At 44.3% G+C, this 19457-nt stretch overlaps 1 protein-coding gene across 1 annotated transcript in view; it reads left to right on the top strand.

The window, feature by feature from the left end:
- LOC138292726 (cytochrome P450 2D4-like) overlaps positions 1 to 19457 on the top strand; it is a 149824-nt gene that overhangs the window by 54509 nt on the left and 75858 nt on the right. Inside the window, exon 5 of the mRNA XM_069231464.1 lies at positions 17477 to 17650. Within this exon, the coding sequence (XP_069087565.1) occupies positions 17477 to 17650 (174 nt within the window). The remainder of the gene's footprint in view (positions 1 to 17476; positions 17651 to 19457) is intronic.

The following is a 19457-nucleotide window of genomic DNA, read 5'->3' as shown; positions in this document are numbered from 1 at the left end:
CGATCATTTGCCCTTGAACGAAGGCTTCTCCTTTGAAGCTCGCCTTTGGCTCACAGCCTTTGTGGCTTCCTTACAGAGAGGTCACACCTCTTCCAACTGCAGGTTCCTTTCCTGCGAGTCTTTCACACTTCTCACCAGGAGCAGAAGGCTGTTGTATAGCCAGCATCTGTGAACTTTCTAAAGTTGCCTTTTACTCACAAGTTACATTAAATTTGTCGTGGGCATCAAGTCGGATTTGATGTAACAATTATTTTTGATACCCTGAAGTACCAACTTTAGTAGTCCCATTCAGTAGTTAAAATAATTGAGTTGTCAGCTTGTAACCCTGCACCAAAGACAATGGGGCCACTTGCCTTTCCACAGTAAAAATGATAATTTAGAGTTTTTGCTGTTAGGAAATATAAAACCTCATGTCCTACTTTTTACTATACAGTACCCTGCCTTAGGACTCAATAGGGTTAACTTAGGGGTGACATACATAAATTAAAACGGAAGATCCGGTCTTTGTCATTAGTTTAAATGGCAAAGTTGAGTTAGCAGTTTAAAACTATTTTACCAGTGTGCAATGGCAGCTTGGGAGACACGTGTTACTTTGTCATTACCAGGGTGTCACAATCAGAGCTGCACCCCATGGGGGATACTTTGACTTTTAGGCCTTGGATACCATATACTAGTGACTTATAAATATGTTAATTTAAGGCTATAAGCCAAATAAACATACACTTTTGAGGGTCATAGCACTGGCACTGAGGTCTGGCCAGCAGGCCTCAGTGCAGTCTCAGAGTCGATAAACCAGCAGCATACCAGGAGGAACACTTTTAGTTACAGGCCTTGGGTACCCCTGGTCCCATATACTAGGGACTTATAAATACGTTAACTTATGGCTATTTGGGAATAAGCCAATTAAACATACACTTTTGAGGGTCAAAGCACTGGCATTGAGATCTGGTCACAAGGCCTCAGTGCACCCTCAGAGTCAAAATATCAGTACCTTCCCATGGGGGACACTTTGACTTACAGGCCTTAGGTACGCCGGGTACCATATACTAGGGACTTATAAAAATACGTTTAACTTATGGCTATTGTGTATAAGCCAACTAAACATACACTTCTGAGGGTCAGAGCACAGTCTAAAACATTGGGTGTGATCTTGAAAAAAGAAGAATTTACTTGCACAGATTCTTCTAATTTTCCTCTCCCTTGGATGCTAAGGGGCATATTTATACTCTGTTTGCACCAAATTTGTCATTTTGTTTATGCAAATCCGGCGCAAACTTAACTCCATATTTATATTTTGGCGCTAGACATCTCTAGCGCCAAAATATTGGAGGTAAAGTAATTTTTTGCCTGCGGAAAACTACCTTGCGTCAATTAAATGCAAGGTAGGCGTTCCTCTGCAAAAAATGACTCTAAGGCCCTAGCGACTTATTTATCTTCCCGTGCAAAAATCATGCTTAGCGCCATTATTTAACGCCTGGGTATGGGCAGGCGTTAGGTGACCTGTGGGCCTTTTTCCATGGTCAGAGACCATGGAAACAACACACAGGTGCCCTTCCCTGTCCAAGGGACACACCCACCCACCCGCACCCACACCTGGAGGATACCTAAGGATGGGGGGACTCGTCCCAGGTAAGTCCAGGTAAGTATTTTACATTTTTTTTCAAAGTGCCATAGGGGGGCCTAACTTGGGCACACCTCCATGGCACTGTGCCCAATGGCCATTCCCAGGGGACATAAGTCATAGCTGGTCACAGTGCCTGGTCTAAGATAGACTACCGGTTACAATCCAACCCTGCAACACCCTGACCTGGGTGGTTAGGGTGGAAAATCTTTCCCTCACCCTGTTTGACTATGTCCCGGCACTCATAAAGTTGGTCGTCCCTCCTTCTCTTGCCCGTGCCTTCACCTGGAGACTTCCCCCACATGTGTTACGAGTCACTTTGGTGAAGAAATGTGCAAAGAAATTACAGAATACTTTGCAACCAATGAAGGCTTGGTCACTTCTCCTTCTACACTATAGGTGGCTTTTAAGGTGGTCATCTGAGATGCCTGCATTGCCAAACAGTCCAGGGTTCTGAGATCCATATGTGGAAGGATGGATCAACTGAAGAAAGAGATCCAAGCCATAGAGTCAGACAATTTCAGATTAGGGGACATGGCCACCGTTGCTGAAATATGTACTGAACTATTGGAATGCACTAAAGAGGTGGATCAAGAGGTTAGTTTCTTAGAGTGTGATACACAAGCCCGCTGCTATGGGGAGGAGGGGAATCGCCCAGGCAAAACCCTTGCAGGACTGCTTTATAGACTGCAAGCATGTATCTACATGACAGAAATCCTAGATGATAATCAAGTCCTTCACTCTGCCCTCAGGGAGATATTAGCCACTATTTCCACCTTCTGCACTGACACCCAAGCTCAGTCAGATGACGCGCTGAACACATACTTCGATGACCTCCAGTTTGTATGGCTAGATCTGGCGTATTGAACATACCTTTGATCCATTCACCTTGGAAGAGCTCATACAAGTCATTTACAGCATTCCTGGTGAAACAATACCCAGCATTGATGGTCTAACCATCACATTTCACGAGGAGTATCCGCCTCTATTGGCCCCCCATATGCTGTCCATGATCGAGGAATCTCTATACAAGGGCTTCCTCCACCCTCTCTTCAAGAGGAAGCTATAGTGACCTTTTTAAGCCAAACAAACCAGCTTCTCACTGTGACTCGTATTGCACACTGTCCATCATAAACATAGATGCCAAGATCTTCGCAAACTTTTTGGCTACCCAACTCCTCTCACTATTCCCTACAATGGTATGACCCAACCACTCTCGGTTAATACCCGGATGTGCCACAATTTTACATTACTTACGCGCCTGGGTATTAGTTTCCTTCACCTCTGATTTGCGGCTTTTCTGGGGTAAAAATTAATTGGTCGAAATCCGTACAATTTCCTCTCATCGACGGAACACAGCCTTTCACACTAGACGATCCATATCAATGGACTATGGAGCTGGTTTGCTATCTGGGGATTTGGCTAAGCCGCCACCCAAACAAACACTGGACAGCTAACTATGGCCATGCTAAATCTTGGCTCGAGGACAGGATACCAATCTGGACTCGGCTTCCACTGTCCATTGCTGGACAGATCATGATTGCAAAAATGGACATACAACTCAAATTCCTGTACCTGTTCCTCAACATCCCACTTCCTCTCACAGCACACTTCTTTCAACACCTATACTCCAATCTGGTAGCATTAACATGGGCTGGCAAACAACCCTGAACTAGATTGGAACTTCTCTCTATACCACTCTCTCAAGGCCGATTGGCCGCTTGGCCACTCCAAACATGCCACTTTACGCTATGTGCGCCCAGGTGTCATTTCTGCACTATTGGATCCACACAACACCTTTTGAACTACACATGGCCATAGAAACATACCTTGTGGCTTTTAACTATGGCACTATATGACCCCTACAGGACGTTTTGGACGGTAACAGACACGGTCAACTGGTTACGCTGGGCTTGGAAAAATTTGCAAAAATTGGCCGGGCTTTCTGACATGTACACACATTTCCATCCTGATCAGCCATAACCTTCAATCACCCCCCTACTCAATTCCGGAACCAGGGCGAGGGCATATATGAGGGATCTGAAGACCTTCTCCGATCTCTACCAAGATGGCCATTTCATCCCACCCTTCGAAACCTCAGCGGCTACACACCCCACCGCACCAGAATCATTGCTGTACCACCAACTATGTGCAACATGTTGAACACTTCATGGCAAGTTCCCTGCACCCCCCTCCAACCAGTGCTTAATTTGAGCCAGTGGTTTCTGGATCTCGGCACCAGTACTTAATTCTTAGCACTGGAACACTGTGGGACTGCATGCCAAATCTGTGGATGAGCAAAACAACTATTAATTCATTTAATACACATTAATAATCACTAATTTGTGCCACCCATGCCATTCTTATAGTGTGATGGTTAGTAGTTGTGTTGGTACTGTAATTTGCAGAGCTGGCCGGGGCTAAGGATGGTGCAAGCTGCTGTGCCCTTCTGACGAGGGCCCTGGCACTTCTTGTTTTACAAATTAACCACTGCCCCCAACCTTCCAGGCACTCACTAACCTCTAACCCTGCAAATACGTGACCAGGCTGTACAATACTATGCAATCCATGGCACCAATTGCAACCTCTACAGCACGCACGATATGGGATAGAGATCCTGACCTCATTATTACAGAGTCCCAGGGATCCTATTGCTGCGATCAGATGAAACGTCTACCACCTAACTATAGACTGAGGCTAATACAATTTAAATTCCTACACCTCCTTGACCGCACTTCCCAACAGCTTCATTGGATAGGGATTGTGGAGGAGGACTGTCTGCGCTGTAGCTCACCGCAAGCTACCTTTCTGCACCTCCCCTTGGACTGGCCCGGGATGGTGGGGTTTTGGGAGGGAATCTTCACCCACATACACACTATTACAGAATACACGCTGCCAAACACCCCACTAGTGGTCCTCCTGGGTTATACAAAAAATGCTGCTGCACAGGACTGACGCCAATGGCCAATTGAAAGGTTTCCATGCACTGGAGGCAGCGCTCACTTCACACTTTTCAGGCTTGGCTACAAGATGTCACATGCTGCCAAATAGAGCTCACCATGTACTGGGAGCAGATGACAGTTCTCTCCTACCCCAGAGATATCTGAAAACCCTTTCTATCCTCCAAGGGTCGAAGAGATGCTTCAAAGTCAGTGGAGGGCACGCATACCTCCCTTGTCCCCTGCAAGGGTGTGTGTGTGTTGCCATGTATGTATTTATCTTAAATAATGGTGTTAAGGGCCAGTGCAGCTTTTGGGTGTGGTCACCAGGAGGATCCCGCCCTGTCTATCTAGTCATTCAAGATGATGCTGAAGTCGCCACCCAATAGGAGAGGTCTGGGTCCTAAGCTGGGTCGGAAGCTGGTGATGTGCCTCCACACCTCGATGATGAAGTCTGGGTCATCTATATTGGGGCTGTAGATAGTGGCCAGTGTGACAGGCTGTTTGTGGAGGACTTCGGTAAGCAGGATGTAGCGGCCAGCCTCAACGCAAATAGAATTTGTCAATTACCAGTGTAAGCCTTTTTGCAGGAGAATGGCCACGCCTAAAGTGTAATTAGAGTAGAGGAAAGTATGAAACTCCCTTCTCTACCGTGCCATGTAAACCTGGTATGGAGGGGTGTGTCAAGTGAAGCTCCTTAAGGAAACAGATATCTATATTGTGTCTGCTAATGTATGCATGTATGAGACGCACCTTCCTGCGGTTGTTTAGACCATGGATGTTCAATGTGAGACAGTTAATAGTGGTTATGTCGGCGGGTTGAAGATGAGCGGAATGTGTACTAAGGCATGTAGTGGGGAAACCTGTATGTGACAGGGTAGCAGGAGTGAGGGAAACCGTGCAAGGCACTTCTGGGAAACAAAAAACAGTTGCATCAAACAAAAACAATCAGCAATACTCCAAACCTACCCTCCTCTAACTCCAACCCAAAAACAAGGTTTAGGATCCTGATCCCACTCCACCTCAATCACTCCCAAAACAGACAAAAACCAGACTGGGAAATTTCCCTCAGGACAGAGGAGGGCGAAGCAAATGACCCAGCCAGGTATTGGCAGGGTGGAGGACTAGGCATTATGGCGGTCATTCTGACCGCGGCGGTCGGCGGTCGCCGCCCGCCAAGCGGTTCCAGCCGAAAGACCGCTCCGCAGTCAAAAGACCGCGCCGGCCATTCCGGCTTTCCCGCTGGGCCGGCGGGCGACTGCCAGAAGACCGCCGGCCGGCCCAGCGGGAAAGCCCCTTCAACAATGAAGCCGGCTCCGAATGGAGCCGGCGGAGTTGAAGGGGTGCGACGGGTGCAGTGGCACCCGTCGCGATTTTCAGTGTCTGCAAAGCAGACACTGAAAATCTTAATGGGGCCCTGTTAGGGGGCCCCTGCACTGCCCATGCCAGTGGCATGGGCAGTGCAGGGGCCCCCAGGGGCCCCACGACACCCGTTCCCGCCATCCTGTTCCTGGCGGTAATTAACGCCAGGAACAGGATGGCGGGAAGGGGGTCGGAATCCCCATGGCGGCGCTGCAAGCAGCACCGCCATGGCGGATTCCCTGGGCCACCGGAAAACCGGCGGGAAACCGCCTCTTCCCCTTTTCTGACCGCGGCTTTACCGCTGCGGTCAGAATCGCCCAGGAAGCACCGCCAGCCTGTTGGCGGTGCTTCCGCTGCCCTCCGCCCTGGCGGTCATGGACCGCCAGGGTCGGAATGACCCCCTATGTGTCTCGGGATCAGTCAGCGGGCGCAAAATGGCAAATGTGGAACAGTTAAAGAATAGGTAGGCTTGGACCGATTGAGTGAAGTATGGCACTCGTGGGCGAGTCACAATATTGTGTTCCTGTCTTTGTAATTCAACAGAAGCGCAATTATAGGTGTGCAGGGGCTCCCGGAGGTTGTCACGCCGCAGTGAACAATGCACCCTCTCTACTATGAAGACCATGGACAATGCCCCACCAAAAAGGTTGCGGAGCAGAGTTTCCATGTAGCCTTCCATTTTTGTGAGGGCTGCGGATTTGGGAACTCTGGCTATCTTGCCTCCAAGTCTTTGTTCTTGGCTTTAATAAGGTCAAGGATTGTATACCTGCATAGGAGGTGTTTCCTAGAATCGCCTTGGGCATCGTCTGATATGCAGTTTTCAAATTGTCTATTCGGGTCTTGTGTTTGTCCACTCACTGCTTCATATGATCCAGGCGGGTGATGAGGGTATCCAGCTTGGCATCTATTGAGTACAGGCTGGTTTTCATCTCCACCAGGAGGGATCTGGGTCATCATTTCGACGTGCATCATTCTTTTGATGTGTAGTTGAGTCCTCTAGGGCTTTCTCCTGATCCTTTTATTGCATATAGAGTTTGCCCTCTAAATAAGAGTTTTTGCTTGAGAGTGTCATTCTTCCCCATGTTTGCAATATGCAGTGGGGGAGGCTCCGAGCTGATGGCGCAAGAAATGGCGAGACCGGAGAAGGAGTGGCACCTCCCTGAGTGCTGTATGTAGACTGGCAATAAGTTTCCGGTGAGGCTACAGGGCAAGTGGTACTGCAACACCCACTTGAAGGAAACCCCTGAGCCCCACCTCATCCCGGTACTCCCCCAGGGGTTTCAAGCAGGCTTCGGGATGTAAAACTGTCACCAATGTGCAGGAGGCCATGTCCTATTATCTTCTCCATGGATCCAGGGCAGGCACGTATCTGAGCAGTCCCCATTGATTCCTGTTGCTATAGCATTGTGTATTTGCTCCTGGCTGGGGTGGCCAAATAATTGAGATGGGGTGGGCTCTCTTCACCCTGTGGGCCAGCTGCACTACAGTTAGCTGGTGACTCCTGGGGGCCATGAGCAGGCCCAGATGCAGGTTGGTGAAGGACGTTGTTTTGAAGTACAGGGCGTGAGCAGTGCCCTGTGCATTTTGGTGGGTGGGGCCGCTCCTCTCACACCAAATCAGCTTGCTCAGCAAGGGCCTAGTCTCAAAGTAAAGCAGGGTAGGTCCTTGTGTAGGCCCTGCTAAGCACACATGGCCTGTTCAATCAAAATTTTCTGTTGTGTGAAGGGCACGTAGATGCGTCTGCCCCTACAGTAGGAGAGGGGGAAGGCACAAAGTACCCACCTCACCAGGAGCGATCTGCCTGCTGGTGTCGCCCCCACAGTCTGTGTGTGCCTTGCTCAACAGCCCAATCAGGGCCAGCGGCCATGTCCTAGCCCATCCCCACACCGGAGCCATCTCCCAGACCCAAACTATGAGCAGGATATCAGGAGGAGGCATGAACAATGTGGTGCCCTATGTCTGTGTGCCTCAGTCTGCCACCCTGACCAAGCTCACAGGCACTTACCTCCAGGCGTGTTCATCATGGCGTCCTCCAGCTCCAGGAAGCTTCAACACACCGGACCAGGAAATGCCACTAACCAATCCTGACGCTGCTTTCATGCTGATTGGTTGGAACAGGCTCGCTCAGTGCTCACAAGAGCGCTGGAGGCTTGTGCTTTCTCTAACCCAGCTGTCTTAAGACAGCTGGGTTAGAGATATTTAAAGCGTAAATGACTGGCTGGCCATCACAAGACGGCTGGCCAAAGGGACATGCGCACATAAGTGTAAAGCACTCTGCTGCCACTCAGCCCTGTCCCGTCCTGACACTCGGTTCAGGACATGGCGCTGAAAAATGAAATGGTAATAAACCGAGGGGCAGATTTATGGAAAGCGGCACTGTTCACTGCGTCCCTTAGCACCCCCTACCACCACCATGTGTGCGCCGTATTTAAAATACGGCGCACCATGGCGCAGGGTAGGGGGCAATAGTGTAATTTTTTATGATGCTATTGATGTACTCTGCAGGAGTAGCACCAAATTATTGGCACTACTCCTGAGGAGTACATAGGGGCCCATTCTAAAGAATGGAAGCCCCCTTTTAACGTCTGCTCTTGAGCAGGTGTTAAAAGTGCTGTAATAAATGGTGCAAGGAAATCCTATAGATTTCCTTGCACCATTTCACCAGCTCCACTAATGGGGGAACGCCCCCTTTGCATACATTATGCCTGGCACAGGCAAAATGTAGCACAAAGGGTTACAGAGTAGTGCAATGCATGCATTGCGCCACTCTGTAAATACGGCGTGGGAATTTTGGCCTCGTTGGGCCACATTAATGTAAAAATAAATGACGTTAATGTGGAGCAAGGTGGCGCTAGGGCCCTATAAATATGCCCCCAAGTTTATTACCATTTTTTTTTTATGAGGGGCATTTTTTTGGCGGGCGACACTCCTCCGTTTACATGGAGGGGCCGCCCCTGCTCCCCCGTGTCCCTCTCACATTTACTACTAAAACATATACCTATGTGTGGAGAGACTTCACTATCAGGTTGGGGATCTCTTCACATGTAGGTATAGGTGCAGCAGAGGCATATACTCCACATCTAAGAATTTGAATATCAATTTGTAGTATGTTTTGTATTCACTTCCTATATGGAAACTACCTATGTCGCACAGCTTCAAGACCTGACAACATGCAGATAATAATGTGGTTCAGTGGCAGCCCTTGATGAGAGCTCCTGAAGCATTATTTACAGCATTAGGCTTAGCATTAGTGTCTTGGCACTCTGTGAACTGCTGCAGCCAAAGCCACACCACATCAGACGATCCAGCTTCTGGACCTGCAGTGTATATGGTGAGCATCACCCTCCATGTGAGCATCATCACGCTGTCATGCCAAAATGAAAGAAAAATGTGGAACATGAAGACCAAAAACAGAACCTAGTAAAAGGTAGTTTACCATCTGTCAACTGCAATCAGGTGAGGATCTTGACAGAACATTTTCTACTAAGCTCACGTTTGAGGAAGCACTGCAACTGTTTCAATGGCCCACTCTGGAATACTATTTCAAAAGATATTTATCTCCCATACATACCCTATCAAAACAGTCAATTGGTTATTTCCATACAACCACACTCTGTAATCCATGTCCATGCGATCTATGTACAGAATTTTTAAATGCTGGATTTCCCTATCCATGTTTGTTATTATGTGCCTACCCTTTAACTGAATACAATGAGCACGCTCAGAAGATACCAGCTGGTGACATGTTTGGGACTATTTAAAAAGTAAAATAGAATCACAGTTCATGAGTCTACTGTAGTTACCTTGACCATCAAGAGTGCCTCTTTTCTTTCCTTCTCATCAACCCATCTATTCAGTTTGGATATCAGAAAACCTCTGTTAAAAGGCGTTAAAAGGGGGCATACCGTTAATTATAATGGGCCCCTGTGTACTCTACAGGAGTATTGCCAACATTTTGGCGCTACTCCGGCAGAGTACATCAATAGCCTCACATAAAATGACACTATTGGCCCCTGACCTGCGCCATGGTGTCTGCATTTTAAATACGGCGCTCACATGGTGGTTGTAGGGAGGCACTAAGGATCTCAAGGGAAGTAGCTCTGCACTGGGTGCAGCGCCATTTTCAATAAATCTGCCCCTAGGTCTATGAAAATGTTTGGAATATAACAGGAACATTTAAAAGATGAGATAATATACAGAATGGCATTGTGTTTGGGATCCAGTAAGACTAAATTAAAGAAATCAGGATGTGACAGAAAGGGAAACAAGAAACATGTAATTGTGAAACTACTAAATAGCACATATTCGGTTTATCTTTACATGGCATTAAGCATATTTATACAATATATTTACGATCCATACAGAGTTAGACAATCCTGATAAGGTGCCTAAAGTGAGAATTTGAACGTAATCTCTGGGTTTCAAGACATGCAACATAAGCACTAAACCACTCAGTTTATGGTAGGGCTTATTATTCTAAGTGGTTATTATAGTTCTAAAGCAACTAGACATTCTATGTTTCGATTTTGTGCAGTTTTATGTATATCACCGCCATTTTTGGCCACACTGGTTAAGAGATCATTATCGATTGGAGGAATATTTTTTTTTCAAATCTCCATTTGTCATTTTGAATCAAATCTTTCCTACATATTATTGTAAACATGTGCTTCTAATTTACTAAATTGGCTTGGCAATCGCAACCATTTTTTTCCACCTGATTGCATGGACCTCAATTCACCAAAATGCTGGGGGTAGCGACATGACACGTTGTTTTATCTTTAGTTTCACTCACACACGCATGCTTACACATACACACACATTCACTTGTACACACTCTTTCTAACATAAACATTGTCACCCGCAAGCACGCACAAAGCATATATTTAAAAGTGTTTTGCTTACCACAACTCCCAAGGAGGGTCATATTCTGGCTAATTATACTCCATTTTTAATTACACTAATAGTGAATAACATAATATTATTCGCTGTTAGTGTAATGAAAAAACTGATTGAAAACAAGGAAGTGGAGCCCCAACCAATGTCCATAAGGACGAGCTGTCCCTGTGTTTCTGACACTGACTTTGCCACCTCTGAGGTCAGGGGTCTCAAAGGCATTGCCAGGGATCGCAAGGGGCAAGCTAGGGGGCGCAACTCCGGTCCCTGGCGACCCTTAAATGACGTTCATGCCTGATTGGCCGTTTTTCGTTGCTGCATCCCTGCAAACCAAAATATTTCCTACAACTTAAAGAGTAAAACTTCCACCACTGCTCCTGTTACCAGAAGATAAGACATCAATACTTTTAAGAAATATTTAGTATATCTCAGCAGGGTCTGTATGACACGGATTTTGTAGGTGGTTGACCATTGAGATAAAATGTATGGTCCCTCTCCGCATCAACCTGCAAAATCAATATATATCTAATCCTGGCAAATTATCAAGCCATATGCTTTGAGCATGGTTGGTCCTTAAGTTCTCTGTCACAGAGAACATCACTGCACATAGCCCTTGCAGAAAGGTAGCTGGTACCATATTGTTGACATTTCTATGTGTTTACAGTATGGAAAAAAATGGCTCAAGGAAATCTCATAGACTTTCTTGTGACATTTTTTCAGCCCCCCTAACAAGGGAAGACCCCCTTGCATACATTATGCCTAGCAACAAAGATGCCACAAGTTAATAGCGGCTCCCATCTCTCGTTAGTTTGTGCACGTGGCCAAGTATATAATAGAAGTCACTTGCATGGGTACTGAGGCTTCAGAAGTGTCCACTTCAGCCTCCAATATCTCTCTTCTCTTTAGGTGGCACAGTTACAAAATATCATGTCTCTATGAATAGATACATAGTGTAAATAGCAGGCAAACCTCAACTACTAGTCTGGATTAGGTTCGGTGCCTGGTTTGTCCATCTCTGATAGATAGTGCAGTCTCATAGGCACCCTGATCCTGGAAAACACCTTCTTCTTTCTCTTTAAGAAACCAGGACGAGCCTTCAATTTCCATGTTTGCTGCAATGAACATGTGACACACCTAGACACTCTATAACTAAAGTGGGCATTTAATTGGGGCATTTTATACACTTAAACAGGATTAAACTAAGGCTTCTCCTAATTTTGCAACTCTGTGACCTCAGCTAAATCTAGTGAGTTTTAAGGTGATGCTGGTTACCTTTTTAGATGCATGCCGTTTTCTCTGGTGATGTTTCAGGCTTTCCATTGAATATACTTCCTCCTCGACCTATGGCTAGGAACTTATTAGCAACATCACCACATTATAATAGGTACATCTCTCAAGACTTACCTCATTTCACTTTATGCTTGGATTCACCAGCTTTAGTACAGTCTAAAGGGAATTCACATCTACAGGCCAACATGTCAGGAGTAATGACTGAGATAGTGGAATCCACCACAGGTTGAAATTGCATTATCTGATATTCTTAAAATTGTAAACCTCAAATCAAAAATTTGACATATTCATTAATTTGGATGCAAATTGCACAGACCTTATAATTAAGGTATTAATCACTGTCTTCTTTCAAAGTGAAGGATAGAGAACCCCTTAATTCCAAAAAGCTTATTTTACATTGACGTGTGGTGTAATGCAGGCCCTTCAATTCAGGTTACATTTAAGAAGGGCACACTATTGCGCAGAAGCATCCAGGTGACATATTTTCTAACATATTTTATTAACATTTTCTTTTAGCATCAGTAACCAGTGGCACAGAATCATAATGTGCACAATAAAACTAAGTACAATAGACTGCATATCACTTGCCTCATTCATGTCCCAGGCGGCATATGCAGACACCTTATTAGTGTGCAGTTTGTTCCTAGTGTCAACAGCAAGAGGCCTGACCTAGGCGTGTCACAACTTTCAGATCAGCTGACAGCATGACTAAAGACTTTGTTTATTTGGGGTTTTTATCCCACAATTTATAGTGGTTTGATATGACAAAATGGTTTTTGTTTTCTTTAGCATAGGCAATTTGCCAAAGGTATCATTGCCATCTCAGAGTTCTCCCTACCACAATTAGAGAGGGTGTCTCAGCTATAGAAACAATTTACCTCTCAACAATCTTCACATTCTAGCTTACTAAGATCTCATTTATTGATTTTGCTCCCATAGACTTATCCTGAATAGTGGCTGTATACCAAACCTCCAAAGCCACAAACTCAGTATTATTCCATCAGTTTCATTTTACAGGACTCTTTTATTATATCTTATCTTATCAGCTGTAATTCTGTATTAAGATGGCCCCTTCACTTCTACTAGTGCATAATCATGTTTTCTTATTAAATATTGTCTGATCGGAGTGGCACCCATGATGGTTGCACTCTAGATATTTCCATGAGCAGGACACCTTTGAGAAATAGGCTGCTTCATTCTTTTGGCAGCACCCTCCATCCCACTGGAAGTGACAAGTTCTTCTTCCAAGTTAACACTTGGATACATTTGAAAAACACTTGCCTGCAGTTACTTTTTTGAGAAGGCTGTTAGAGACATTGTGGCTATCTGCAGCTGCAATCAAGCCCTCCGTATGTGTCAACTTCAAATCAAGAAATGCAAAAGTAACTCCTATAACAGACGGTTGGGATATGTTCTGTGGTATGAAAATTGTACAATCTTCTTACATTTTGGAATGTTACTCTTTACCCAACTATTCAGTGATTTCAGTGCAAAATTGACAGAAGCTTCCTAGGGCTCGTTAATAGTACTGTGCCTAGAGTTTGTCAAATACTAACCTGGAGTCTGAATTAACTCTTTTATGTAAGAGCCTTCTTTGTTTGTTCTTTTTGTGTGTGTTTTCCTGACTCTAGAGCTAATATGAGAGTACCGTTCTGTGTAGTTATTCCCCCCGGGTAATACCTCCCCATTGGTCTTTTTCTATCTGACATACCTATTTGTTATGCAAAGCACTGGAGGGCATACTTACAAGTGGCTTGTGTTGCCAGTCCATCACTTTTTGTGACGCACCAGCGGGGCAGGCTGCAGGGCCATATCTACAAAGCCAGGCAAAGCCACTTTGCGTGAATTTTATGGCCTTGTAGATATGGAGGCAATGCAGCGCAAGTCACTGTGTTGCCCTACTCTGCATCAAAGAGGCACTCCATGGGCGTTGCAGTGGCTGTTTCCACAGCACACACATGGATCTTGACACATTCACAGATTTACAAGGTTTTGGAAACCTGGGAATGTGTCAAAACTGTATGCCTCCCTATGGGAGGCGTAACGGGGAAAAATATATTCTGCACCACACATAGAAAGAGGAAAACGCCTCCACTGATTTTCTTTTGTGCAGGAAGGTGTCCCTTCCTGCGCAAAAACATTATTTCCTATAATGAAGACACCCTTGCACCATGCCGCATGGATGACTGCGTTGTTGCTTGGCAAACAATTGTGCACCAGCGCATTGGAACAGGTCATGAATGCACTGTATCATATAAATAGGGTGCATTCCTGCTCTCTTCTTTTGATGCAGGGCAGTGCACCAACAAGCCTTGCAGCACTGCCCTGCGCCAAAATATTGTAAATGAGACCCTGTGTCGTGACATTGCTTGTGATTGATCAAAGATCTAATGTGGATATTTGATTCTGAGTTCCAGGCATACAAAGGAGCTCAGAGAGGACCTGCCCATTCTGGAGGAGTAGCAATCCTGGTTTTGTCTGTTCGGGAGACCTGGCAGTCATGGTTGTTTCATGATGGGATGGGAAGTCCTCTTTAAGGAGACATGTCTTCAGCTTCTTCTTGAAGACTGCCAGATTCCTCAGATCAGGGTTCCTTGCATCCTAGGGCAGCATATCCGGGATCATTCTGCGCCCATTTGTCTTGCTGTTGCCTACAATCTGTGCAATCATGTTCTTTGCTGAACCTCAGCATTATTAGCCTTGTTATACTGTAGTCAGTCATGCCTGGAAAAATGTAGTTAGACTTGGTAAATATACTTGTCAGTGGTTTGCCTTGAACAGGATGTTCATCTTCACAGCAATCGAAAATTACCCCAGTCAGACTACTTGAAAATGGTAAAATTCACATTTCTCCGTATCATAATCAAGCAATCACTCACTGAGGCTTTAGGTCTAGGGGATGATTTTATCATTACACAGCAGATAATATAACCTAAGAACACCAATTCAAGAATCAGCCAGATCAATTCTGTAGAGGGCCTAGTCCTAAAGCACATTTACAATGGCAATTTAATTTTTTTATTTGACAGCAGCCATATTCAATTACATAAAATATTACACAATGCATTTAGCGATAATAGGGTAGACCCTTATGCACAGTTTCAAATCTTTTTAGATTGAGGTTTGCCAATTCATAGCATAGCATGTTACAAGTGCATGCACAGTGACTTTCCAAATACAGAAATTTTTTGAAAACATGTAACATGATCTATATGCTTCACTGGTCTCTGGTGGGAAACAGAGTAGTGTTGTCTCATAGAAAGGGGGCCTAGTCCTCTGCTAACTGCACCAGGATATTCACAGGGATCTTCAGCTGCTTGGCAAGCTGTCAACCAATCCAGGGGGTAAGCACCCACTGATCCTGGAGCTGATAGAATCCAAATGGAAAAACAAAGATTTGCAGTGAAAATACCGCAGTGAGCGCAATGGTGCTGGACAAACAAAGTGAAAATGGAGTGAGGGATGTTGTTCTCTGCAGTGCCAGAGTCCCACTGGGATTTATACCCACTCAGCCTTGTGTCAACGTGTACTTTTAAATCATCAGCCTTTCACCCATACCCTCTCAGTTTTGCAGGGGGGTAGTGCTGTTTTTAAGTTCCGCCTGGAATAAATAGTGCTGTAGCATGCATATGTTTTGTTGTGTGCAAAAGGTTCCTGTTGTACATCAGAGTGCTTTTGACTGACAGAGAGATAGAGTAAAAATGTGTTTCTATCTTTCTTTACCTGTGTCCCACTAATTATATGTTCAAGTACTATATTTACATACGCTCCACCCCTTGAAATGATTGGGTGGTGAGCAATCATTATTCAATAATAAAGCATGTGTAGACTTCACATTAGATATTAAAAATGTATATGTTACATTTGTGGCGAGGTCAGAGGTAAGAGTTTTGTCGAGAGTAGTACCAAGAGCTTAACAGAAACTTTTTGCATACACAGCAGGAAAAAGAACTCCAAGTACTGTCCAAATGAGCGTTGTGGATACCACGCTAGCTGAGTGTCCTCACCAGTGCTTCATTTGAGCCGGTGGTTTCTAGTGCGGGGCACCAGCACTCATTTTTTAGGGCAGGCACTTATTTTGCTGCCTCAAGCATTTACTGAGAGCTAAAGACACATATGGGAAGGACGGAGGAAGAGAAAATCGGAAAAGCTTCACAACAGGAGAAAACAGAAAGCTGCAAGAGTGAGGTGAAGGCACAGTGAGCGGCTGTAAATGGATTAAAGAGGCCGGAGATGGCTTCAGGATTATGCTGTCACAGTATTCTGTGCTTGCACATTTAATTGCAGCAGCCACGTGTTTCAGGGGAAAGCTTTGGGCACTGTCATGTTTTTATTTACAAAGTAAGCACTGGTCCACATCACCTGAATAGTTCTGGCTTCTCCCTACTTATGGTCACTTGGAGAAGTTGATTATAAAGTGTGGTAGCAGAACTTCAGAATTCAGCATGGCATCAATGTTGTCAAATTTGGGCTACATCAATTTTCTAATGCACACCAGGAGCATAGATAAACCTTATAAACTTCCCTTTCCAAGATAGTGACCTGTCCATAGGCTGATATTTGAAGTTCCCAATCCAAAATGTGGTATGGTATTTTCCTGTGATGTCATTTCCTTTTTGAAGCATATAAGAAAGAAGCAACGACCAGAGGAAGCTGTTTTGTTCCCTGATTTTTTGTCTCACTCTTTGCCCCTTCCTATTAAATTTTGTCACTAATTGGTGTTTGCTATTTGGATAATGTTCTAGATTCTAGTCTTCTTAAATGCACTTGACACCTTTTGCATATACTGTTCTGTGCATTGTGACACCCTATGTGCACAGAGGAATTGCCCTTTTTTGGGAAATCAATAGGAGACCTAACAGGCTTTGTCAACATCCTACCTTAACAGAGGTTTGCCAGATTATTCAAACCCAACCTCCGACCCTACTGTTTTGCAAAATGGAGTAGAACTTCTGCAAAGTGACTGTTACCAGTGGTGTCCTCCTGTTTCTCATGAAATACGGGAAAGAGAAAACAGGTATGCCTACCATGTCATAGGCATAACTACAGATTATGACCTGAATTTCACATTCATCAGAACATGATTTCAGTATTGGCTATAACCAGGACAGAAGATGCTCTAGTAAAGGTTACAGAAAGATATAACAGCTTCTCACACTCCTTTAATTGAAACATGTATTTGCTTTCAGAAATGTGCATTAAAATGGCGAAATTACCTATATTTTCATTTTCTTTTCCCCATGGGAGCCAATGAGGAATTTAAAAAAATCATACAGTCTTTGTCGTTGGTAGGCAGTCACAATAGCATTGTGGGAAAAGTCCACTGAAGCAGCTCCAGCAAAAATAACGTTCTTATTATTATCTCCTTCAGTTGACAAATGTGATTCCTGTCTTGGTCCACGTCCCAGGAGTGGCATCTAAATTTTTCAGAGCACAAGACAATCTCTTTGACTTCCTGAGGGGGATCATCACAGAGCATAAGGAGAGTTGGGACCCGAATGTGAAGAGGGACTTCATTGATGCCTTTTTTGAGGAAGTGCAGAAGGTAAGGGATGACCTCTGACATGGATTCTATTTTTACTAGAGGTAGGGCTCACTTTTATGTTACATTACCAGATTTGTTTATTGTGCTGAGTTGTGGGGAATGGCAAGACAATGGTTATTCAGCCTGGCAAGCATACCCCTCCTTTCACCATCTATTGTCAATTTTTTTATTTCTTCAATTTCTCCTTTTGACCTACCTTCTGCGGAAGACCAACAACCAGTAGAGTAGCCAGCTCACCATATCCAGAGACCCTTGTTGTCCATTCTGAGCACTGTGAGCACTTGGATGGTTGCCCCAATATGCCTATGGGCACCACCAAAGTCACTGTGCCTTCATTGTACCACTACGAATGAGTATGAACTCCAAAACTATGTCCCCTTCATTTGCGGGCACCTGGTATGTTGTTGTTTTCTGTTTTGTTACCAAATTTTCATGTTCACAAAATCCTAGGTTTTCACACAACTTTATGTACGTTAGAATGATGGAAAGAATCTTGTCTTGGTGGGAATGTTTTTTTACTCTTTATTTAAGGTAATAATGCCTGTATCCTTTAGTTTTAAATAACAGTAGTCCTTATCAATAGAAAAAGATACCATGTCAGTTTTGCATTGCGCTGCACCTTTCCTGTTTCACGTTCTTTTAGATTCATTCTGAGGTTAATGAACATTAGTGCTGGTGAACATTAAAGCAAAGCATACCATGTTTAGCCAGGGGTCCTGTTTTTATTAACTATATTTGGTTTTATCCGGTCTCATTTGGTCCAGTGACTCAATATGAGACTTCCAATAACACAGTGAAACTCATTGTATGCTAACTTTACAACATTTGTATTGTATTTAGTGTAGTGTTATGTTACCTATTGCTTTTTCCTATGACATAAACCTATTCATATTGCAAATATATATTCATTTTCTGAATTACTATGAAACGTGTTGTGAACACACAGCCCTGGGTAGGACAGTTGTAATTAATGTCAACTTTGATTTCTACGTGGCAGTGCATCTTGCCACCATACACTGTTGCTTGAGTTAAGCCTTGCACTTCTCGCCAGTGTCTACCCAAAGAGTCAAGATCGTTCATATGACCTCTGTTTTCTGCTGCTTGCTGAGCACCTTGAGCGCTGACTACTAAAGACTTTGCTGTCCATTGCATTTATAGTTCTGTAGCCCTCCAATTATCCGCTCTGGGAAACCAGAGATGACCAGTGGTGACTGGTGAACGTTGAAAGTGGTGAGGCATAAATACTCGCCTTGTGTTGACATAGCAAGTCAACAAAGTAAGCCAGCCTGGTTTCTTTTTTAAAGTTTCAGGGGTTTTCTCCCCGAGCTATTTTTGAGAAAATGGTAGCATATGATATATTTAATCTCACGATTCCCAAATGAATTGCATTAAAATCGAGACATTCTGAATGAGAGGTAGTCAAATAATCAAATAGTTTCGCAGAGTGTTGATGGTTTACAATCTCTAATAAAACTTTGAAAAATGGTGGTAAGACACAATTTCCCTAAACATTTGCTTAAGAGATATTGATCTACGAGGCAGTTTACAGAATATGGGTATTGATTTTCACATCATCTGTCATTATTCAAAATGGTCAGCATCTTTATTAACTTCTACATGGCACATCCGTTAATTTGTCAGTTGTGTCCCTCAAAGAAGTTTCTCAGTATGTTATAAGTGAGAATCTACTTTTACAAAAAGGAAAAATCAGAAGTTAAACAAATCTCACCAGTACAGGCTACAGACAGCAATACAACAGTGCTACACTGTAATAAGATTGATTTTACAGGGTGAGATAACATATGCC

Source organism: Pleurodeles waltl, chromosome 4_2 (genome assembly GCF_031143425.1).
Source record: "Pleurodeles waltl isolate 20211129_DDA chromosome 4_2, aPleWal1.hap1.20221129, whole genome shotgun sequence".
Lineage (NCBI taxonomy): Eukaryota > Metazoa > Chordata > Amphibia > Caudata > Salamandridae > Pleurodeles > Pleurodeles waltl.
This window is presented reverse-complemented; position numbering and strand designations above follow the sequence as displayed.